The 25,812-nt window shown below is 36.8% G+C and overlaps 2 protein-coding genes across 2 annotated transcripts; one reads left to right on the top strand and one right to left on the bottom strand.

Annotated features, from left to right (window-relative positions):
• Window positions 1–10,959: 10,959 nt before the first annotated feature.
• On the top strand, window positions 10,960–22,773 carry LOC5573952 (pyroglutamyl-peptidase 1). The gene is made up of 2 exons (XM_001654940.2): window positions 10,960–11,323; window positions 22,253–22,773. Exons 1-2 carry the CDS (start codon window positions 11,120–11,122, stop codon window positions 22,661–22,663), a joined length of 615 nt encoding a protein of 204 aa, XP_001654990.2. The 5' UTR covers window positions 10,960–11,119; the 3' UTR covers window positions 22,664–22,773.
• Window positions 22,714–24,932, bottom strand: LOC5573951. The gene is made up of 3 exons (XM_001654939.2): window positions 23,678–24,932; window positions 22,958–23,529; window positions 22,714–22,875 (listed from the first exon to the last, which is right to left on the bottom strand). Exons 1-3 carry the CDS (start codon window positions 24,759–24,761, stop codon window positions 22,765–22,767), a joined length of 1,767 nt encoding a protein of 588 aa, XP_001654989.2. The 5' UTR covers window positions 24,762–24,932; the 3' UTR covers window positions 22,714–22,764.
• Window positions 24,933–25,812: the final 880 nt, after the last annotated feature.

Here is a 25,812-nt window from a genome sequence, read left to right as displayed (position 1 = left end):
GTGAAACCAATTTTCTCCGTAGGACGAGAACAATTCTAAATAAGACGGCAAACATGAATTGAATTTAAGGTTTCTTTCTAGCGGGAGCGCTCCGTTTCACTGATTTGCGTTACTCTCTACACTGGCCCACCATTCCCATTTATAGAAACATTGACCCTCTCGTGTAAGTCCTCTTGGAACCAAGGATGACTTCCGGTCACGAAATGTTAGCCCCTAAAACACGAAGAAAATAAATCACAAAGATTGCCATAATTTCACCAATTTTAAATAAACTTGCATGCAATAACCGTCATTTGTTCGGTCTTATTGAACACGAGGGTGCAACGTTACACAACAATGGATTACTCGTACAGGTTTCAAGATATTTATGAATATATGTGGCCCAACGTCACAATTTCTCACTGTTCCCGATGAAATCAATCGCAATAGTTACTTGCTTACATTTTTTAAGACTAGGTTACATTTTGAATGCACGACTCTGAAAAAATATTTTTATAGGAAGGTTCCTAAAGTCTCTTTTTTCCAAAATTGTCTTTAAGGTTATTTTTTGCCTTTTTTTCTTATTATGCACAATTCTAGAAGCTGCAGAGATACCTTCAGAGATTTTTACGCGAGTATTCCACAAGTTCTTCAAAAATTTGTTTTCAGATTACTCGTGGAAAGGCATCAGGAATTCCTCTACTGATTTCTTTTAAAGTTTCTTTTTAGGTTGCTCCTGAAACGCCTCAAGGGATCCGTTCAGAAATACTTATCTACTCTCTACTCTCTACTTCTCTACTCTTCTCTACAATTTCTACCACCGTTTTCTCAAGGCATATACACAGGAATTTATCCAGTAATTGCTGCAGGAAACGCTACTGCCTTTGTAATTTTCACAGGAATTGTTCTAAAAATTTTCCCAGGATTTCCTTCAGCTATCTTTGCTGTTATTCTTCCAATGATTCTCCTGTTGATATTCTAGGAAATTTTCTAATGATTCCACAGAACTTCTTCTCAGAAAATCTAGGATTCGAAATCTAAGATTTGATTTTTTTAGGGATTTTTCCAGGAAACCGAACAAGGGTTCCTCCAAAAGCTCCTACGCCGGCTGTTCCAGTAATTTAGTAATAAATCTCTTAAGGCTTGAACAAGTAATTCATTGTTGTGTAATATACAAAATTGCGTTCACTGAGATCAAATGCAGGTAGTGGGTATTTAGTTAAAAATTGATTAAGTTGCGGCTTTCTAGTGATTTATTTCTTCCACTGTGGTTCAAACGAATTGCAAATCAAACAACAGGCGACCCCGCATGGTAGCGATCCAAGTTGAGTTTTCCTGATGTTTCCCCTAGCACATAAGCCTAGCAAGCGAGCTTTCATCTACATACGCCCTACGCGAAATTGTTAATTAATTTTTAAGCACTTTCAGTTGTAAATATCATTTCGCTGTTGGAAAGGTTTTTTTAGTGATTTTTTTTATAACGATTACAGTATGGGTTGTAGTATGTGTAAATGGCAAAGTAACGATTTTTAAGTTAGTTTTGGTACTTTAACATTGTACCGGAAAAGTTAGTAGCTTTTGTATAGCAAGGTCTAAATTTTTCCCCCGACTTCTTTCGTTAACGAGACAACAATAGTAGTTCACACGTGTACCGCCGAGCAATAGGAGAAATTCTTTTGTAAATATATTTATCGAGCGAAATTTGCTGAAAACGCACTGATGTTAGCCTTGTTTGGAATTTTCGCAAAACGCAAAAAAAAACTGACTGGCACACAAGAGCACATTCACATTTAAAAAACAATTGAACGTTGACAAATCAGGCGAGAATTTTTCGACGCATTTCCAAAAGTGTAAGGATGTACCCCATAAATCTAAAAATGGGTACGGGATAACGTAATAATGCTAAACTACAATAGACAACTAAACAAACATAAGTGACACAATTGTAGCAGTTAAGAAAGAAATAAAGAAGCCCATATTATACTTAACATAAAACTGCATCACAAACATACTGGACAAACTGAATGTGACACAATTCATAAATATATAAATGGTTAAGTGGAGAAATGCTCCAGCAACGTCATTGCGATGGAAGCAATCAAGGCTGAGAAAAAATAAAAGTCAAAGAACACATTAACAAAAACTTAATAGGAAACAGAAAACTCAGCAGAACGTCGCAGAAATAGTTTTAAAAAATCAAGGAATATGGTTTTATTCCACACATACATATATATTTTTGAAAGCATACGTAGAACGAACGTACTCCAACTACTCAAGTCACACTCACATCATCCCAAACAACAAAAAGCCCTCACGTACAGAACAACTACACTTTCCGAAGGACATTGTAGTCAGTATCCGTTACGTGGAACAGTGAATACAATTTTTGGTCACATGTGAAAGATGTGCAATAATATGGTACATGACGGTGTATAGATTTTTTTTTTACTGTGATAGCGAATGATGAGAAATCCTTTGTCCTCCCTCTAACTTTGCCTGCAACCATGTACTTCGTTTTAAGAGAACTGAAGGTCAAATCTATTCACAAGGCAAAAAGGCCTCCTACACAGCTCTGTGGATGATTGCAATGCAGTCCATTTCGTCTCTATGCCAAGGAGCATATGCGACCGTGTGCCGTTTCAATAAATGATGAGTAGTTATTGGGTTGGGGTTTCTGATCCCGGGAAGAGTTTTCCGGGAAATGCATTCATTATACAGGATTCGCAATTCCAGGGAAATGATTTTATGTTTTTTTGGGATTCGCGGATTTGTCGGGAAGTTTCATTTTAATAACTAATTTCCCATTTATATTCAAAGAATATCCACTGAATATTTTAGTTTTCATGTAATTTAAACAAATGTCCTAACTAGATATTAAAACATCGTTCATGATGGATGTTTTTGTTTGGGTCGCATAGAATGTTGTCAAACATAAGTAGGCTTACCAGATGGTACCCTTTGGTAGGACATGACCCCCTTTTTATTATATGTCCTTCCATCCTCCTTTGGGCTGAAAATGTACTCCTTTTCCAAAGTAATCGAATACTGAATTTTATCCAATTTTTCGTTAGACTCTCTTGGGTGAATATGAAGGAGTTTTCATTTCGAACCCACGGTAATAAATATTAAAATTTTAAGTGTATTTTTAGATACTTGATATGTATATTTTCTAAGACTTCATATTGACAAGACATTCATGGAAAGTTTCTGAGGTTTCTGATGAAAAACAGTTTTTGGATCTAGGTAACTCTAACTAGGTATGAGTAGTGTAAGACAGTGGGACGGAAAGTGGGAAGGACAGGTAGGACATGTCATACGCACAACAATGCCTAGGTAGGACAGTCAAAGGATTGTCTTACCCATGATTCAACAAGAAGTGACATAATAGGGCGATATTCAAAACTGAAAATGCAATAGCTGGCTCTTTTTCAATGGTAGTTAAAATGAAATCCTGAAGCAAAGACAGCACCACGGAAGATCAACTTAACACAAAAAGTTATGTATTCACAATACGCTTGATTTCTTATCAGTACTTTTTCAATGTAGTTTCCTATTTGCAAGTTAATTTACGTTTTTAATTAATTTCCATACATTTTAACAGTTCTCGACTACCATTCTTCCATGCGCTTGTGTTGGAGGTTTGAGAAACAAGCGTAGCGCGATCAGTGAGTGGAATGCAAACATCAGTGTCGCCGTTCGGCGGCCAGTGAGAGAAACTGCATGTTCGAAAGGTTGTTGTCTGTTTAGAACGATGTGAAGAACCCTATTCCTATGCTACAGAAGCCAACTCCGTATATATAAATTAAACCTTCTTGGATAAATTGATATTAGAGTTTTGTCTTGACAAATTACTGGAATATGCATGCAGAACTGTCAGCAGATTCTGGAACAATTGTTGAAACAACTGATGGATTAACCCAAGACTGGCCGCATCGTATACTTCTACCACAGACATGCTCTTTATCTTTCTAGGCATTTCTGGAAGTATATGTTTGCGATTTTCGAGCAATTCACTCTGTAGAAGTTCTTGGCAGAATTTCTGAAAGAATAAATCCTGGAAATTGTTGATTCTAATTTCTTGATATTTTGTGGCCTGATATTTATAAAAAAAAATAAAGTGAAGAAATTATAGAAGAATTTTTGCCAGAAACACTAAAAGTTCATGTAAAATTGTTGAGGAAATTCCATCAAAATATTTCAAGCAGTTTCTGCACGTTAAACCATTTATCAAAAATCTGCAGTATACAGCAAATCAACCCCCCCCCCTTCAACAGCTGAATGGTGCGGTAAAACTTCGAGGCCAAATTATAACATTATTTTTAAGAAGAATGTGTTGATATTTGTAAAGTATTTTTTGAAGATTTGGTTTTTAACTACCGTAATCAGCTTTTTTTTTTCGATAACATATTTTCAATACATTAAGGGTGCTTCTTTTTCCTATATTCATAAGATAAGACTTTTCAACTTTTTGGAATAATGATTTCCATGTTTATGGTTGACACTACCGAAGATTCATGCCTCGCATGGTTATAAGCAAGGGTAATCAATTTTTACTAAAAATAACATAACCGAAAACTACCCTGTTGTCTAAATGTCTATTCAGCAAAACTTAAATTATAAATGTTTAGAATTTTATTTGGAAATTGCCTACTTTTAGACTTGTTCCTGGGTTCGTAGTGATTTCATAATAACTTGAAGTATACTGACTATAGTATATGACTTGTAAGGGTTTAACCTACAAATTCGGCTTTCGGGGGCCATGATTTTGATAAATTATGGCATTTTAAATATTATCGAACATTGTTTATATGGGTGGTCAATGTTACCCCATATCAGCTAAATAAAAAAAAACGATCAAAACATTTGTTTTGAACATGCTCAAAAATTTAAGAAACGAAATACAGTACGCAGTCTCAAACGATGGGTTTGTTTGATTCCAAATAATGGGAAATTTTTACCGAAAGTTCGTCTGTTAAGGGGTCATCCAAATATGACGTCCATCATTAGGGGGAGGGGGGGTCTAGAAATCCCGAAAAACAATGGACGTCATATTTGAATCTTCCCTAAAAGTTTGCTAAAAAATTCTGAGTGTAAACTTCCCAGTCCATTTTCTTAATGCATACCTTTTACAAATGGTGCTGACTTACGATCCTTGAAGTACCAGGAATTCAAAAGTTTCTAACAGTAAGCTTTGATAAGCTCCCTTTGAAATCTTTATTTCATAATTCTGTGAAAAGTCCAGAGAAAACAAACAAGACACAGCATTATGACTCTTTTTTTTATATCTATAAAAATAAATAAGAAAATTATGGAACAACATAACTGACTGTTAAGTTTCGCAGTTTGTTTTATTTTTTGACAAATATAGCTAAGTGAACTGGCCTGAAAAAGGATATAATGATCAAAAACTAAATATCTAATGAAGTTGATCTAGTTAATGATCCCGCAGCTTTCTCAGTTTTGTGGTAATGACCGGCATGAATAAACAGGCATGCGGTCAAGGATTCCATGGAGTTGAAACAAATCTGGCATTTTTGCCAACATTCGTCCTACTTATGGCGTGGACGCGCCTCTGCCGCAGATGATAGGATGACCGGCTCTTACGCAGAAAACCAAGCATTATAACGAAGTTTTTGTGGTGCACTTTGTTCTTTTTTAATGCAAATATTTATTTAAGGTCCATAATGCTTATCTTTTGACGAAACACCCTGGGCTTGGGATTATATTTTCCAGGGAGCGATGAATTTTGATAATTGATCGCTGTTGTTAGTAGTTTTGATTAGATGTTGGGTAAATTTCAAAGCAATGGCAACCTTTTTATTACAAAATTTAGATTTTATCTTCTGACCTAAAGATTCTGGGTAAACTACTGTACTATGCAGTTGGGCTGCACTACGCTATCACTCATCAAAATTACTTTCACTTCGGGAAAATATAATTTCAAACTGGCGAGAAGATTACAGACTGAGGGTGGGTTAGGAGCACAATCAGACTCTTGAATGTGCAATGTGGGGTAGTAATTGGGAATGCCATTGACGGTTTGTAATCTTCTACGAGGTTTTCGAAAACCAACAGGGCGCGTGCACCGGGTTGCGGATAGGAGCAAAGGGAGATCAATAGCATCTACCTAAAATAATAGAGCAAAAAGCCGTTCCATGATTAGGTAATGTTAAGCGATCTTCTATGGTGTTCTAGTACTATAAAATTCTTCACTCACTGGGAATTCTGGCCTTGATAATATCAATAGTGATAAAAACATAAAATAATACCTAATACTTAATAAGTACAATGTAGCTTTAATGTAGTAATAAATGAAATAAAATCAATTTTCTATACTTGACAAGGTTTTGAAGACAATCAATGAGTGAAAGAACTACCTATTAGAAAAGCCACATCAGCTAAGTCTATACATATACAAATGTTGGTCATAGGGTCATGGCGAGCATTCGATATGTATGTCTATGACTGATTCTGATCTAATAGGGGCACTAGAAGACCACGCGGACAATTTCGAAACAAATTATTTTTATACATCGGTCTTACGTTCCGAAAGGCTCAGCTATGCTGCAAAGTAATTTTATAAGTTATTTTTTATTTTCATTACTGCTGTTTAATTGTTTATAATTCTAACAAAACTACATAATTAACTCATTACTAATCACTGTTCCTATATTCTCTTTTTCTCTCCTTCTTATCTGTTGCATGATTATGAGCATCACTAATATAATGGATGAGCATGCACAATAAGAATAATTTCAGGATTGAAAGCAGTACATGGATACCTGGATAGAATAGCTTCGAAAAGGGCGCTCAAAATATAATATTTCTGGTCAGGGAAGTATTTCATCAAGGGTATGTAAAATTTTTCCATTATTAACACCTAGATCACACAAACAAATGAACTAATATCAAATATTTTTTAAATATTTTTATATAAATCAGCATCGTCAATCAGTGTAAAAACAGATAAAGTTTGTAAAGTTATCACCATCGATTAAATTGCGCTCTGTATAGTAATGTTCATTCAGTATCAAAATCTCCTAAAGCGTCGCATTGTGCCATCAGCAGCCCTTAACATCACTCTCATATTGTTATTATTTTGTTGTTTATAAAATTTCTAGAAAGCGATCAGCATATTCTTTCTTACTTGTACAATGGCCGATCTATTTGGAATTTTAATAAGTCAAATCAAACTTCAAAACTCAAATTAAATTGCTTTCAGCACATTTACATTTTGCAGCATTAATCGCATTACTGTGTCAAGTCTTCTCCATTCCCTATACCCTACCCCAACCCTTCTTATCCTTTCCGATGGTGTTCAAGTGGTCCGCATAGACTATTACGGCCATTACCTATCCCTTACCCCGGCTTTGGACTGACTTGCGCTCTCATTGCCCCACCAAAATGAAAAATGTAAACAATGGTAATGGAAGATCACCCTGAAATAGTCGCTGCAAGTGTTGTTCTATGGAACCCGCTTAAAGACCAACCTGATAGACAACCGTTCTGCTATAGCAAGGAAACGTTAATACACTTGTACATGTTAGAAAAAGGGCGGCCTCTGATTGTCGCTACAGGTAAAACTTTCGTTGGTTTGTGGGATTATTAATTTCAGTTTCGATGAGATAATCACTTTTTTTTTCGATTCAAGACAATGAAGAAGTGATGATAACAGAAAAGTGGTGAGTAAATCCGTAAGAGACCTGTCTGTATTAATACAAGATGATATATTTCTGATTAGAATTATAGCAGAATTCACTTTAGTGAATGTCTTCATGATATATTCCTTTGAAAAAAGCGGTTCTATATGGAAATATTATTGACTAGCTTATCCAACGAAAACCCGAAAGAACAGCCTCTTTAAGAAAGAAGGGCGACTTCATGGTGAAATGTTAGCAGCTATGACGTGAATGAGCACTGTAGCAACGTGATGCTTTGGCACAACCTATATTCATAAGAAAGGAAAATATGTGTTTAAAAACAAAATTGAAATATGAACACCACCAAGAAGTCCAAATACCGGTGATCACGCAGTTGTTCAGCAAGACCATATTGAGGGTTACGAGTTCGAATTCCTCCGGTGGCTGATCTTATGCATTTAACATTTCCTTGACGTCCCTGAGCATAAAGGCACATGTACAAGAATGATGAATCGACAGGGAAAGCTCTAAGTCAATAAAAGGCTTATTTTATTAAAAGCCTATTCACAAATTTCGTAACACTGAAGGGGACAAAAATTGTTGTGGGTGATTGTCCTCAAAATGTTACAATATGTTGAATTTCCATACAAAAAATGGTACAAGGGAGTGGCTAGGTGTCAAAAATGGCAAATTTTTGGCGTTATGAAATTTGTGAATAAACCCTTGAACTGCGAAAGTGCCCACTGAGCTCAGCACTGTCTCAGAAAGAATGAGAACAAGATGATTGCCTACAAGATATTTCGAAAGAATAGCTGACATATAAAAGAAGGGAAAATATATGATGAACATTTTACCGACGAATTGTACGCGCAAGTAAATACCAGTTTCCCTTAGAGACGCATTTTTGCACACAAAACAAGATACTGCACTGTATCTCATACTATTCGGGGTAATGGCTCATTCGGGGTAGTGGCGTTCGGGGTAATGACCCATTCGGGGTAATAGCTTTCGGGGTAGTGACCCATTCGGGGTAATGGAATGGAGCCACTGCACTGTATCTCATACTATTCGGGGTAATGGCTCATTCGGGGTAGTGGCGTTCGGGGTAATGACCCATTCGGGGTAATGGCTTTCGGGGTAGAGACCCATTCGGGGTAATGGGATGGAGCCAAAAATTAATGTCAATATTGCTCTTAATACTTCCATCATACCGTAAAGTGCCGTAATTCAGCGCAGTTAAGGAATAAAACGATTCAAATGGTTACTTAAAAATTAGTATTGCATCAACAAAAAAGCTTTATGGGTGGGGAGGATCGCAGTAGGCTTTGCCGCGAACGGTCGTGTTTTATTTTGCTCCGCGTGCTTTTTTTTTCGTGCTCCCGTTTTTCGTGATTCCGCCGATATTGGTTAGTGCTACGCAAGCAGAATTTTAGTTTGAGAGTGAATCACCGAAAGCCCCCGTAATTAAAGGATATAATTCGTGTTTTGTTGTAACGGTTCACCGGCAATTGCAACTGGCTAGTAGGTTTATCCCTGGAAAAATGTGTCTCCGAAATTTTGATTTGGGTTCTACCGCCACCCAGAATGTTGAAACGTGATAAAAAAAAAGTCGCTAATTGATAGCAGAGAACCTCTTTCTGACAAAAGGAACAAATTAGAAGCAACAAATATCACGTTCTGTAATTCGATTTGTTGGAGAAAAGTGCTTTAATGTGAAAGAAACGTCATGCAATTAAAAAACATTGAAGAAATGGTTATAGGCCTTTTCATGTGACAGATCCGTCTATGCATTTGTTTACATCGGTGGAGGACCGGTGCTAACACGAGCCTGTCATTTTCATAGAAGAACTGTCAAAGTGCTTCCCGATCAGCTGATTTAAGACGTCATGTGAATAGGCCTATTGTGTGGTGAAATGACGAACGAATGCGCGGAAAAGGCGAAAGAGGAAGAAAAATATATCTCAACGCTGGTTGAATCGAAGGTTTCCATGGCGACGGCAATGCCACCTTAGATGGTTTTCGGTGAGATTGTTCTGATTATGATTTTTACTAAGAAAACTAAATACGTGCCAGTTTAAAAGAAAACATCTTTTAAACAGGAAGTGTGTTTTCATTACCTTTATCCATTTGATAACGGTAATGCATGCATGCGGGGCTTATTGTTAGTGAAGGTGACTTCTGAATGGACGTGTCTCTCCAGCCATTCTGAAATGGGTCACTGGATCTGCAATAGAGCTATCACCTTCTAACTCCTGGACTAAAGCTTTCTGCAAGAGCATCAAAAAGCATTGCAGAAAGATTTCTTCCATAATATCGCTGCCGGACAGTGGGTGTTAGTTGGATTACACACACACACACACACACACATAATGCTTATCTTTTGACGAAACAAAGATAAGCAATTAGGGTAGAATTAAAAGGGTCAAATCTCCTTTTTGATTCTCTTTACTTGAATTAAAATCTGATGAAATTTCTGGACAAACTAATAAAACTATATTAAGCTAAAGTTCCTATTTTAAAGACACTTAGAGACGTCTTCTTCTTATTGGCATTATGTCCTCCTGGGACAAAGCCTGCTTCTCAGCTTAGTGTTTTTATGAGCACTTCTAAAGTTTTTAACAACTGAGAGCTTTCTTGGCCAAAGTTGACATTTTCGCATTCGTGTTTCATGTGGCAGGTACGATGATACTCTATGCCCAGGGAGGTTAAGGAAAATTCCATTACGAAAAGATCCTGGACCGGCCGTGAATCGAGCACCTTCAGCGTGGCTTAGCTTTGTAACCGCGGACTCTAACCACTCGCCTAAGGAAGGCCACCTAGAGGCTAGCTGTGTTGATTTTGGAATTACAAAAAAAAAAACCTAATATGAAAATGATCATGTTTAACGTTACGTAATTTGTGCACCATTCCTTAGAACCCTCAAATTATAGTTTTCAACGTTGGGTGGCATCTTCAACGCCTGAGAAATCAATAAAAGTATTCTTATTGGAAATTGAATGTATTGTCAAAGATTGACTACAAGACGATTAAATGCAACACATAATAATTTAATGAAATTATGTCTAATCATACATATTATTTGCAAAACTAGATATAAGGAAAGAAGAATTTTGTACATCGAATAATTGTTTCAATAAAGTGATTTGAAAGTAAATAAAAAGACTGGTTAAAAAAGGTCTAACCAAAACTGAAAATATTCATATTGTTAAACAAATAATCAAGCAGAGTAAAATTTAATGAATAAAAAAATATTGTTTTCAACATAAGAATGTGCGACACCAAATGAATGAAACATCCTAAATTACTACTACTAACAAATATGGATCACTCTAACATTGCCTGACATCATCATCGAGATGCATCATCAACAGAGCTAAAGAGACTGAAATACAGTCCCTTCAGATAGAGCATAATCAGTGCACCAGCAGTAGTGTTATACAGTCCCATATAATAGCCCGTGGGTGGCGGTCGGACGAAGGAAATAGCGATCCGCTTCTGCGATGGTGACCAGCACCATCTACGTGACCGGATTCGGTCCGTTCGCCGGCCACGAAGAACGCAACGCCAGCTGGGAGGCGGTCAAGCTCCTCCCCGACTCGTACCAGCACAAGGACACGACATATCGAGTGAAAAAGCTGGAAATACCTGTTACATACGAAGCCGTCGATGCCGTAGTGCCGAAGATCTGGAACGACAATCCTACGGTTTGTGGTGGTTGAGGTGGCCCGTTTTTATATGAGAAACAGACTTTGAAAATTGTAAGTTACGTCCCCTAGATTTGTTCATTTGAAGCCCCAGAAATTACTGTGAAAGTTTGATAGGAATCCGTCAACTCTAAAAGGTGCTAAACAAGCTCATTTTTTATGAAATAGGATGTGGGAAAACTGTTAAAACTACTCTTATGTTCAAAGAGTGGGGCCTTCCTTATCCGAGTGGTTAGAGTCCGGGGCTACAAAGCATAAGTTGTTACAGTTCATACAAAATTTGAAAAATATTTATACAAAATGCGTTATGAGGGGGTGAGTAGGTGTCAAAAATGGTCATTTTTGGCGTTATGAAATTTGTGAATTCGCCCAATGGCAATTTTGGCACAGGAAGCTCTCAGTTAAGGTGATGATAGAACGAAGCCATACCGTTGAAAATTTATCCCATTGGTTACCACCAGCCAGCAAGCAATTTGATTGATTTTCAACGGGAACTGTTCTCAGGTTCTCTAGTCTTGTGCACATGAAAATTCAAAGTTTGGCTTCGTTTTATAATCACCTTAATAACTGTGGAAATGCTCAAAAAAAAAAAAAAAAAAATACAACACTAAGCTGAGAAGCAGGCTATGTCTCAGAGAAGACGTATAGCCAAAAAGAAGAAATATCCATGGAGTGCGCTGTAGTTGATGAAATTGTTTAGTTCGTGACTTAAAGGTTCTTCTATCTATAGAGAAGGGACTGCAATGAATCGGAAGTCTATTGTTAAAACATTAAATTTTTACATCCTAGGGAAACTGAAATTTGGTTTTAGTCCGGAGTAAAATGGACAGAAATAAATCAGTTTTTTAGACCATCACAACGAAACAAGAACACTCTTCATGCCAAAGTTGAAAATACTAATCTCTATTTAAATGCAAGTCTCTAATAAGTCTCTACTTTTAACGGAAGGTCTTTAAAGTATCTATTTTAACCAAAATGGTCTCTAATGACAAGCATTTCTTTTCAGATTTCACTAAGGAAATGCTTTAGGAATTCTTCTAGTGATTTTACAGAGTTTTATTCTGGAGCACTTTTACGAAACTGCTCCAGAAATTTCTCTAATGATTCCTCCACCAAGTCTCCCAGAAATTCTCCCAGAAAACTCACAAAGAATCATTCCAGTTTTTAAAAGAAATTCTTTTTAAGGATTTTTCCAAAAAGATCTACAAGAACTCCTACGCTAATTTCTGCTGATTTCCTTCCAGGCGTTTTCATATGGATTCCTTCGATAATTAATTTACATTTACTCACGGATTTTCTCCGAAAATTCCTCCAGGGATTATTCGAGGAGATTCTCTTAATAGTGTCCTCATGCGATTTCTCCAAAAATTTCAACAGGTATTTATCCAACATTCCATTCAGGAATTACTTCTGCTGTTCTTCCAAAAAAAAATTGTTGATTTATTTCTCAACTAAAATCTTTATGCATTTGTCAAAAAATCATTTAAGATCACTTCTACGCAAATTTATTCAGACATGCGGCCTTATAATTTTCAAGGAATTCCTAAAGGATATTATCTAGAGACATAATCACTTTTTCAATTATCTCAGCAATTTATTTACAAAATCGTCCAAAAATTCATCACATTCCTCCACGTTGTGGGACCAAGGATTACTTTAGATCTTAGTCAAGTTTCATCAGATGTTACTTGAGGATTCCCCCAGACAATCAAAATGTACGTATAACGAAATCACCTGGAGGCTTTGTATGTGCAACATTTCACTTATAAGATGTCGCGAAAAGGCCTTCTACGTACAAAAGTGGAGGCGATATGCGTGCATACATTATGTGATGAATAATAACATACAATGCGAGTGTATAAATTTTCTACCGAACTAACCAGTGATCTTATCCGACTTAACTTATGATAACAAATGTTGATTTGACAGCTGCTACGGAGTGATCCGATTTTGTTTGTACGAGTGTACGAGACGAAACAAAATGTACAAGTGAAGTCAGAAAAGAAGTGTTTTATGCGAGGAAGGTCATCAATCTGACGAGTTTATCCACGGTGTTTTGCGGGTTTGGTGTAATTAGTATGAATAAACGAGTTGCAACGTGAACTTACATGCGATTTCTGGTTGTCTGGGGATCCCTTTTCCAATAAATAAATAAATTCTCTCCTCCAATAAATAAAAACTCCAATAATTTCAGAAAAAACTCGTCATTTTTCTGAAGACATTCTTGGAAAAATACTTGCAAAAATTGGGAAAACTCTCATAGAATTTCTGGAATAATTCCTTAAAGGGCCTTAGGAACAATCTTTGGACTTATTCCTGTAGGTATTCTTGAAGAAACTTTTGGTCTTAAAGAAATCCTGAACGACAATGTTGAAAGAAATACTAGAAAATTATCTGAAGGTATTCTTTAAAATTATCTAAACGGGGATCTTGGTAGAAATCTTGAGAAAACGATGGTAGAATCTTCGGAAGAAAATTCTGATGGATCCTTTGAGTAAACCTCTAAGATTTAGGATAACTCCAGTTTCTAAAACCAATCGTTTAGAAGGATTCCTCAGGGAGTACGTCAAAATCAATAAATGAACTCCAGAAGAAATCTTTGGAATGTCATCTAAAGCAAATTATGGACAATAATCTGAGTCTATTACTGGAGAAAATAGTGTCAAAAATATTTTAAAAGGGTTCTTAGAGAAATTTTTGGTAAGATTCTCCGAAGAGTGAAACTGTCATCTCCTGGTTCCTGTTAGGTTTCTTTTTGTTTTCTTGGTTCCCATTTGGTCTCATTTTGGTTTCTGTGTGGTCTCTTTTGTAGGCAAAAAGTGTCTAATGTTCCTATTTTCAAGTCACTTAGAACTGACCGTTTAACCCCAGGGAAAAATCGAATATCAGTTTCCCTAGGTAAAGACTATTAGCTGCCTGAAAAAAGAGAACAAAAAGAGGCCACACAGGATCCAAAAAGAGACCAAACAGGAACTAAAAAAAGACACCAAGCAACAACCAGGGCATAGCAATTTTCATTTATTTTTTCATATAATCCGATCAGATTTTTCTTTTTAATAGTTTTTTTAGATACCTTGTGACATTACAAAAATTGATAGCATTACTTGTAACCACAAAATGGTTACAGTTTCTACAGCTCAACATGCTGAGAGAATAGTTGTTCAATTGCGATTTCACCACCTTGTTGGATTATGCGAAGTGGGGGAATGTTTTAGAGCCCTGTTACTCCGGGAGGTGCTAAAGTCCTAAAGTCCTCCAGGAATTAATCCATAGATTATTTTATTGATTTTCCTAGGATTTCCTCTACAATTTTTCTTTGGAAACGTCTTCTTAGGAGTTTCATTTATATTTTTTTTTAATCTACGAGTTTCTCAGAAATTTTCACAAAATTCTCGCTCACATTTTTTCTAAAGATTTCAGCCAGAAATTTCTGCAAGAATGCCTCGGGAATTACGCCTGAGAATGCTTTCACACTTTCGAAGTATCTAGGAATAATTCCAGGAATGTCTCTTTTTAAATTCTCATGGAGGAACAAACTGGAGTAATCTGTGGAACAATATCTGGAAAAATAGCTGGAAGAAATCCTGGGACAGTACTTGGAAAATTTATAAGATTATTTCCTGTTGAAATTACTAAAAGAAGTAGCGTTGGAGTGCTTAGGAATTTCTTGCAGAAAATTTCTCTTAGCTCTCCCTTAGGGAATCGTTGGAGGAATTTCTGGATGAATTCTTGAGATAATTGGCGGAGAAATCAAAAGAAATATTGTTAGAGATTTCTTGGAGGAATAACTTAAACTAGTCTATCATTATAATCTTGATTATCGAGACTTTCAACCGGAGGCTGGTTCGTCTCCATCGTTGGGTAAAAAAGGGCTTCGTATTGAGAGGCCCCCCGTCAAACAAAGTTAATGTACACATTTGGCAGATGGGGATTTTTTTTTATTATCGTACAAATTGGGCCGAAGGGTCTCAGATTTTCATGAAACTTTTTCCACAGGCAGGGCTCATGGATATATGAATAAAAAAAATTGAGAAAAATTCAGGGTCGCCTATTTTTCCGGAAAACTCAGGTGGAAATTTTTTGTTTTCCCTTGACACTACTTACTTTGAAAAATCATAACTCAAGAACGAAGCATCGTAGAAACAAAGTTTTTATATGAAAATTTAAGCAAATTTTCTCAAAAATCCAAAAAAAAATATGAACTGGAAAAAGTTTTCCACAAAATTTTCCACCGTTGGTAAAATTCGTGAAGAAAAGCCGGAAAAACTATGCCCGAACTCGTGGAAAATTTTCAAAAAATATTTTCGAGAAGGTAATTTTATAAGCTTTAATCACTGAAATTTTTGGAATGCACATTTTTTTCGTTTTTGAGTTATGGCCAATTTTGTGAAAAATGTCCAGATGTGCCATATAAGACTTTTCTTTGAAAAATCATAACTCAAGAACGAAACATTGTAGAAACAAAGTTTTTATATGAAAATTTAAGCAAATTTTCTCAGAAATCCCAAAAAAATTTGAACTGGAAAAAGTTTTCCACAAAATTTTCCACCGTTAGGGAAATTCATAAAGAAAAGCTGGAAAATCTATGCCCGAACTCGCGGAAAATTTTTATTAAAATATTTTTGAGAAGGAAACTTTATAAACTTCAATTCTAGTAACTTTTAGGATGTACTTTTTTTTGTTCCTGAGTTATGGTCAATTTTGTGAAAAATGACCATATTAGCCTTTTCTTTGAAAACGCATATTTCAATCGAAGCAAGAGAAAAACAAGGTTTTTTTTATCAAAGCAATTGCAAATTTTCTAAAAGATCTGAAAGAAACGATATGGGATTGGTTTTAATGAAGTATAAGTCGGATTGGATTATATTTTTCATGAAACATTACACCGTTAAGCAAAGCTGAAAAAACTGCGTCTTTTCCATTCCAAGGGATTTTTTCTTTTCTATGGAACAAATAAGATTCTTTTTATATTTTTCTTTAATTTTATTTATTCAATTATTTAGTACATAACTTACATTTTATCTTAAAACTATTTATTTTTTCAACCGGGAAGATGGCCTTTGGTTGCTACCACCAGAAGATTTTCGTTTCTTTGTAGTATTAAGAACAAAGCATGCTGTATTTTCTTGGTTTTCATGTGTAACTGAGAATTCACTCGCAAAAATGCTTCGTTCGTCTTTTGGAATAAATGAATGATATTGGAACAAGGTTGGAAAATCTCTCCTGAAGTAATTTTTCAGCCTCTGAATAGTCATTTTCAGTTGCATAGAAGAATTCCCAATCTTTTTTAAATTGGTTTTTCACCTTTTGCGACACAGCCCAGTCAAAAAATTGTTTGGCGTAATTAATTTCCGCTGATTTTCTAATACTAGCATCTCTAGCCATTCGCTTAATATTGCCACCGATACCATCACATGGACCTTTTCCATGGAGGTTGGAAAAAAGTGCCATTCTGCTCTAATTTTAAAATCATTTTCATGGTTGCATACATTTTTGAAATTTGATTTATTTTTGTACTGCTCTCCGCAACCATCAGAAAGATAAATGATTTTTTCAAGCTCAGGAAATTTATTTTTCAATCTTGAAATTAGTTTTGTTTGAAAAGCATAAACTGATGTCGTGTTATGCTTTTTTATGTCAGCAATTACAACAAAATTTAAGACTTTGATCGAAGATTTGTCTTTGTAATAAATTACAAATGGATGTATTGTTACTTGAGGTCGTACAAAGTAATGGCTTTGAATGGAATCTTGTATCACGCACGAATAATTTTCCGCAAAATCCATCTGGCACATTATTTCTTTGTTTTCAACTAGTGATTCCTTTTTAGCTCTTATAAATTTATTTTGTTTATCTACTTTGAATTGATGCACAAGAAACTTCTCTGTGAGATTTTTCAAGTTTTCTATAAAATTATTTACATTTTCCTTTTTGTTGATAATTTCACAACGAGGAGAAATAATCCAAAAACAATACTTAACTTCTTCAACGTTGTATTCATCTAAGCGATTGGCAAAAAAATCTAATTTCTTTAATTAACAATCCTCACAGGACCTCAAGTAACAATCATCTGTACTATCTGGACATATCATTTGACTAGTCAAAAAGGTGTTAAGTTTTTTTTTCTGTATTATGAACTTCAAAGCAATTAGGTTTTTTAATGCATCAATCATGAATTTCATATTCTCATGTATCATGCAAACACAAACATTCATGGCCGATGAATCCTTTGTATAAACACATTGTTTTGGTTTAAGTTTCCAGAACGATGTGAATGAGACAGATTCCTGTTCACTCTTACAGGTTTCCAAATATTGTTTATATAAAGTATCCAAAGGGTCAAGCAAAAGGCGTTTTTGAACATTTTGGCGCACTCCATTGGGTAACTTAATAGATATGGTATCTTTCAAGCCAGGAAATGGCCGACTGATATCATCCCTTAGGTAAAAATTTGAAACTATGTCTTGGACATCTGATCCATGCGAGGGTCGTCCTACTTTTGAAAGTGGTTGAATCCCTAAATTGTATTTTTTTGATTCAGTTATAACGTGTTGAGACACGTCAAAATGAGCTTTAACTTTGGTATATGACCAATTCCTAGGAAGTAATTTTAGAAGTTCAATTTGCTTGTCAGGTTCGGCTTTTGTAACAGCTGAGTTCAAATTTAATAAAACGGAATTGAAATCCTCTGTAACATCGACAATATTAGGCGGAAACCAAGCCTTTATTTTACTCAAAATTTGATTGAACATTTCGTCCATAGAAGCATTGCGATAGTTACTACTAGAAGCATCCAAACGTGAAGATTTTACTTGAAAAGAAATTTCCAAGAACTTAGCAAGCTCTTGTATTTTTTGTACATTATTTATAGAACCAACTGACTCACCCGAGGAAGGAGTTTCCTTTGGCGACACCAACGAAGATAGTGGTGAAACTTGTTCCTCAAACGCCATTGCTTCTGGAAGATCCGTTACGAGAGCCTTCTGGTCACCGGTAATGGAGCACTTCACGCAAATTTTCATCTTTTCCGTTATCCACCGAACTCCATTCGAATGAAGCTTACTGATGAGGCCTTGGCTGATCGATCGTAGATTTGTCCTTACTGATTTGTGGCCGTCCAGTCCGAAGGGGTTTCAGCATAAAGAATTGTATTCGTAATATTGAACTTTGTCCATTTCAACAGCTTCGGGAAAACTTTTTTCACTTTCCAAAAATTAATAACGAGGAATATACAGCTGATAGACAACACTTGCACTTTCTCACTGCTCTTTGTTAGTTTTTGGTAAACTTATGATTCTCAAGCCATTTCAACGCTTTAAAGCTTGAAGAAAACTTTGTTTCTATGTAGTTTCGTTCTTAAGAAATTTTGTTTATGAACTTATAAATTTGTAAATATATGGTTCAAACAGCTCATCCTAGCAATATTTGATCATGTTTTAGGAACGAAAAATGAGCGTATTGAAAAATATTGTAGGATTGGATCTTATTGATCGCTCTTTTCAAATATACTTTGTTTGAAAGCTGGAATAGCTAATCGGGGTTTCATTATTTGTTTTCATAAACAGTGAAAAATGTCCTGGGAAACTGATTCCATTTCAAAAATTTCATATTTTTCAGATAATTTGAATCCAATTCGACAAGTCATGATGAGTCTTGAGTCATGATTTTTAAACGAAAAGGCATGTATGGCAAATATTTGCATTTTTTACAAAATTGACCATAGATCAGGAACTAAAGAAAAGTACATCCTAAAAGTTACCAGAATTGAAGTTTATAAAGTTACTTTCTTAAAAATATTTTATTAAAAAATTTCCGCGAGTTCGGGCATAGATTTTCCAGCTTTTCTTTATGAATTTCCCCAACGGTGGAAAATTTTGTGGAAAACTTTTTCCAGTTCATATTTTTTTGGATTTCTGAGAAAATTTGCTTAAATTTTCATATAAAAACTTTGTTTCGTTCTTGAGTTATGATTTTTCAAAGAAAAGTCTTATATGGCACATCTGGACATTTTTCACAAAATTGGCCATAACTCAAAAACGAAAAAAAAGTGCATTCCAAAAATTTCAGTGATTAAAGCTTATAAAATTACCTTCTCGAAAATAATTTTTTGAAAATTTTCCACGAGTTCGGGCATAGTTTTTCCGGCTTTTCTTTACGAATTTTCCCAACGGTGGAAAATTTTGTGGAAAACTTTTTCCAGTTCATATTTTTTTTTGGATTTCTGAGAAAATTTGCTTAAATTTTCATATAAAAACTTTGTTTCTACGATGCTTCGTTCTTGAGTTATGATTTTTCAAAGTAAGTAGTGTCAAGGGAAAACAAAAAATTTCCACCTGAGTTTTCCGGAAAAATAGGCGACCCTGAATTTTTCTCAATTTTTTTGAAAATCTGAGACCCTTCGGCCCAAACCCGTACGGTAATAAAAAAAATCCCCAGATTATAGATTTAAATATTTCAAGCGTCGAAGTCCATTCGGTAGTCCGATTCAGTAGCCATTCCGGGTCATCATTAGAGTATCGTTTAGAAAGTCCTTCGTTGGTCCAAATCCTTTGTCAGAGTGTGTTAGCAAGGTCATCGTATATCGTTCAATAGTTTTGAATCTTGTTGTGATAATATTTGTCAAATTTTGCTGTAAAGTCCCGTATGCTTGATAAAAGATAAACTAGTCTAGAAGAAATCTCCGGACTAGCATTATTTAAACATTTCTTAGAAGAATCCGCAAAAAATATGAATAACCATGGAATAGGGAAGGTATCTCGTTGACCTCCATAGTTTTACACCACAAGGAGAAAAAAGAAAGAAAGTGACTTTAGAAATCATTTTGATGAAAAAAGATTTCAGAGACCTCCCATCAAAATAGAGAATTTTTAGAGACATGCATCAAATAGAGAGCAGGAGGTAAATCCCGGCGCGTATTTTCTTTGAAGTTAAGAAAGTTTTCTTGCTGGTGAGTTATGGAAGAAAATTTCTTCTCTTCGAAGAAATTGTTCACCGGAATTCACCTACAGGTCTTTAAAAAGAGACCAGCTACTAGTCTTGTAACTATTTTGTTTATGAACCCTCTCTTTCCCATGACTTTAATCAACTAAGGTACCGCGGGGCAAGTGGGTAAATGGGGTAAGTGAAAATAATTGATATATTTTACTGACTATGTGATTTAATGTTTTAAACTCATGTGTAAACCTTTGAGGCCATTGAGAACATTACGATAGGTAAGAGATTTCTGAAATTTTTCAGACATAATTGCATAATAGAGCGAAAGATTGTTAACCTGTCAACTATCACTCCGTAACAAGTTGGCGACGTGCAATCTTATTTTAATATTTTCAGCGGAAAAAAGTTGCGGAAAATAATTTTCTGTGCCACTTTTAAGTTGTCCTCTCTGACAGTTTTAAACTGCATTAAAAAAATGCTTAAGAAACAATTCGACATAGACCTAAAAATAACTGTATTGAAACGCCATCAATTTTTTAATCACGTGGGGCAAGTGAAAAGTTTCTCATTAGAGATTGAATTTGTGTTTTCTCTTTAGATAGCTATGAGTATACAAGGTTCGCAATTATCATAGAACAACAGAACGTGCAGATAATTCAAGAAAAAAATTACTCAAAGCGTTTAAAGTTATTATCATGGCCAAATCATGGAACTTCTCTAAAAATAGGTTGCCAAATATTACGATATTAATAAATTTACTTCGGACAGCCGATTAAAAGGAATACGTTCATTGAAAAGTTCCAATATATGAGAACGCACGGAAATCTCGTGGAATGTCTATGTAAAGCTAGTTCCAAATATAAAAAATGGGGTGTAGGTTTATCCACATAAAAAAGTTTGTAAATACATTTTTGATGGATCCCGTTTGGTTTCTCTCGAAGAGTTATCCGACGTCATATCCGATTTTCTTAAAAACAAATAACGAGCGGTGGAAATTCTACAGAGCAGAAATGCAATTTCTGTCCCATGATGTAAGAACTAACGTTGGAAATGTTGCAATTATAATGTTGTCGATTTATTTCAACAAACATAACTGAACAGAAGAAAATTCAAGTAACAAGAAAAAAGTTTTCTTTGTTTACATGTTACTTATGTTATTGTTCATTGGGACGCCTTAAAATGTGAAAGGTAATAGAAATCGTGAATATAACTGTTAGTTTTTGAATTTATTGTTCAAAACGATAAACTTTTCACTTACCCCACTTATGGGGCAAGTGAAAAGTAAGAAGACGTTTTCCAAAAACTTTTTCTGTACTTTTTTCTTTAATTTTATATAAAAATCAATTTCAGCATACTGCTTATATTTGGTGGGAGTCAAGCTAAAAAATATATACGACCTAATTTGTTTTAATTTAAGGTCTCTAGAATTTGAATAATCCCAACTATGCGAAATCCATTACCCACTTGCCCCACGGTACCTTATTTCTTTACGAAAATAAAACATTTTTTTAAAACGCAACAATGACAAACAATGTTGCAAATGGTCTATTTGTTTGAATATGTTTAAACTTTTTAGTTATTTTCAATAGTAAATTCATTGTTCATTAATAGTTGTGCCACTGAAACATTTAGCTGACTATTGGATTAGTCTGATTAGTAACGAATCATTGTATTTATCTGATTTGTTTTACCTCGAATTTGTCCAAAATCAATGTAGCTCTGGAGGGGAGGGTAAACGAGAAGACTTCTGGTTTGTTAAGCCTCTTTTCCATTGATAGACGAATCTTTAAGTCACTACCGGAAAAAAATTATCAACTACAAACTTCAAGCTAGTTAGCCCTCTTTCAGAGGCGGATTCTGCTTAAACTTTCACAGTAGCTACTGATGGTCAAAATGAACAAATTTGGAGGGTGCAACTTAAGAAGCTTGTTCATTATGGGCCACCCTAGTGCTGATACTGATCCGTAAATCTAATAAAGAATCCCCCTCTTACAGCTGGTCATCCACGTCGGTGTCCACGGTCGGATTGATTCGATCAATCTGGAAAAGTGCTCCTACTCGTCGGGTTATTGCCGACCGGACTTTGCCAACAGATGTTTACCGTGCGATAAGATATCGCTGAACAGTGCCACCGAGGAGGGCAAGTGTGAACTTCTCGAGACCAATTTGGACGTGGATGCGATTGCTCGGGAACTGGACGCGGTCAAGTGCTGCTGCTCGCGGGAAGTCGGCAGCTACCTGTGCGGATATATCTACCTCAAATCGTTGGACGTCGACCGGGACCGGACGTTGTTCATCCACGTGCCGGACATCGGCAAGCCGTACAGCTCGGAACAGACCAAGGATGCCATCTACCAGGTGATGGACCGGTGCATCCGACAACTGGACTCGAAGGGATTGCTTTAGAACAAAGGGCTTTTGTTCGGATGGAATTGAACAGGCAGCTTATTTTTAACCAATTTGTAACTGATATTAGTTTTGGTATTCGATTTGAATAAATGTGTCTTTTAACCGGCCTTTCTGGATTCTCTGGTGGCGCGGGCTTTGACTGACCATTGGATGGTGGCTTCCAGGGTTTGCGTTAGGGCGTCGTCGGATTCTATCTGCAGACTGTTGACCTGGAACGGTTTAAGGATATGATTAGTCCACTTGACGATTGAGAATGTATTTCATTTCAGCCCTGTTGTAATTCACACTTACCACATGCATTTCAACACCAGCTTTGTTCAGAAGCCGTTGTTTCAGGACCATCAGTCCCGAAGGGGTCTCCCTGTCGGACAAACAGTATGCTCGATCCAGCACGTCCAAATTAACAATGTCCCCATTATCCATCCTAACCAGCAGCCCTGCAATGTTCAACGCCCGGATGGGCAAATTAAGCTCGATCTCGCCGATCTGCAGCTTGTCCTTCACGCTCTGCAGACAACTGTGAACCCGTTGTAGCTCCCGGCGATTCTTCACCAAGTAATCCTGTGCCGGTCGTTCCAACTGATAGGCCCGAACCCGCGGAAGTTTGGAAATAATTTTGAACGCTTCCGGTCGCTCGATTTCGGCGCAAGCCAGCAGCAAATCCCGCCTGGACTCGATCTTGGCGCGATCTTTGGCAAAGTGCTGCGTCATCTGACGATCGCCAAAGATACTGGACATGAGGTCAACCGAGGGGTGCCCCATAAGCCACAACGAAAGGCACGTGTCCACCAAGGTGTCCGGAATGTAGCGGTACTCGTCGTTGTCGATCTTGCGGAATATCACGTCTTTTAGATCTTTTGCATCTACAGGGGTTAGAGAAAAAGGTTGAGATAGGTAAAGGTTTGTTAAAATTAAAACATGCGAGCAGAATGAGGAAAAATGAAGTTATACATGCATGTATAACAGTTTACCAAGGAAGTTATACATGCTAAAATTTTGTCTAATTCTTACCTATCTCGAGGTCTTCCAGTGCGATGGACAAAGTGGAACAACTCCACAGAAAGGTGGCCAGATCCTTGGCGCGGAAGTTCTGCGGAAGCAAGTCGCTTTTCTCCGGTTGTGTGAGAATTTCTGCTTCTATATGCGCCCGGCATTCTCCCAGGAAGAGCTCAGTCAGAGTGTCGTCCTTTATCAAATTATCAGCAACGTAGGCAAACAGATGTGCTAGACCTCTGAAATCCAGGGATTGTGATTCACCCTGCAGCAGATTCCTGAACCGGTCCGCTATCCGATCCGAGTGGATTCGGTTCATGCGAGCACATTTAACCAGCGTTACGAACAGCGCCATATCCTTGTCTTCGAAGGTGGCAATTTCCTCTACCAAGCGATTCCGGAACTGCTCATCCTTGATCCTCACGCTGGTTTTGTACAAGGCATTGGCCAATATAACGAAATCCATCCGCTCCATCTCCTCGTTCAAAAACTCCCCCAGATAATCCCCTATAAACTGTTCCATCAGGCGACTCCCGGCCGCATTCTTCTTCCACAGCCCCAGAAAGAACAGAATCGTCATGAAGTCCTTGCGGTTAACGTTCCTGCCGAACATTTCCACCAGCCGTGGCATCGCCTTCCGGTACGCCTTCAATTTCGTAATCTTGTTCGGCAGCAGGTACATAAACCCGTGCATCATTCCGACCAGCTCCCGGAACTCGGCCCTGTCCACCCGGGACTCGCATTCTTCGTCCAGCGCGTTGACCACATCGGTGTACATCCGGATGTCGGCTTTCCCCCGGAAATCGCTCGTCATGCAGATCAGTTTGCCCATGTCATGGCTGGAAATGCCCGCCAACTGTTCCAGGAACTGATCGGGCCGGTAAACCGGATAGAACGACGAGTACTTGAACTGGAATCGGGTCTGGTCCGTAAAGTCCCTCTTTGTAAGCGCTATGTGACGGGAGAAACGATGAATCAGAGTGCCGCTTTCGCCGTCCGAAGTTTCGAAGTGGAATTCTGCCGGCCGAAATGTGGAATAAAGAGCGGATGCCGATGGCCATCGCGTTTCCAGACGAATTACCGATCTGAACAGTTTGAACATTTTTTGATCACTTTTAAGAACACTGGATTTCACTTGACTAGCACATAACGTGATTGCACAACTTGCTCCGGACTCAGATGAAAAACAAGCGATGAGAAACGTGCGCTGATGAAAGAAAAAAAAATAGTGTTGAAGGATGCACGTGAAAAGTGCATTTTTGTTTACAAACTGTGAGGCGATGCAACTTGCTGTCATCCGGAGCCCACGTGGCGGATTCGCCAGCAGGGGTGGGCAAAATCTTGAAATCTAGCGTAACATTTGAAAAGGGCCTAACTGCAAAATGTAAACAAACTTGATTATTCATTATTCGTATCATATTTTACCTAAATTACTCCTACATACTCTTACGGGCATGCAAAATGCATTATTAATGGTAATTTTATTCAAATTTAAAAGGGCCTATCTGAAAATGATAAAACTAAGAGGGCCTAACTGGTCATAAAAGGGCCTAACTGAAAATTTCCATGAAAATCAAATTTAAAAAAGAAACCAATAAAACCATTATAATAATAACGCCGCATATTATTTACTTAATTAAATCAAAAATTAACATTCAATTATTCTGCATTATTTTCATAACATTATTACCAGCCTCTAGTCAAATGCAGTGGATTGAAAGAAAAAAAAATGAAACAGTTTGACTATTGATCAGGCGGGAGAGATGAAATCGTAGTGGACATCGAAGTAATTATTTATTTGTACCGCCTTCCATGTGCTTCCATTTTCTTCCATCGAACGGACGAGTCCGACAATTTTCATTGTCAAGAGAACCCTAAAAATAGATGCGTTGCGTTGCAGTTTTTAGTACCGAACATGTTCCACGTCGACTTCCAAAATCGAAGAAACGGCTTGTGCAGCATTCTATCGTTACACAACCTGCTGAAGAGACAATTTAACTAGCAAAAACAAATCATTTTTACGCCCTCAACTCACCTGCAAACTGCCGACCCGTTTCACAAAATGGTTGATCCTCTCTGATTTGGTTGTTGTTGTTCATGAGTTCATCGTATATCTCGTCCATATATTGGTTATGTGTGAAACTACATAGATT

This window comes from Aedes aegypti, chromosome 2 (genome assembly GCF_002204515.2).
Source record: "Aedes aegypti strain LVP_AGWG chromosome 2, AaegL5.0 Primary Assembly, whole genome shotgun sequence".
Taxonomy (NCBI): Eukaryota; Metazoa; Arthropoda; class Insecta; order Diptera; family Culicidae; genus Aedes; species Aedes aegypti.
Note: the sequence above shows the minus strand (reverse complement) of the source record. Positions and strands in the feature narration are given on the sequence as shown.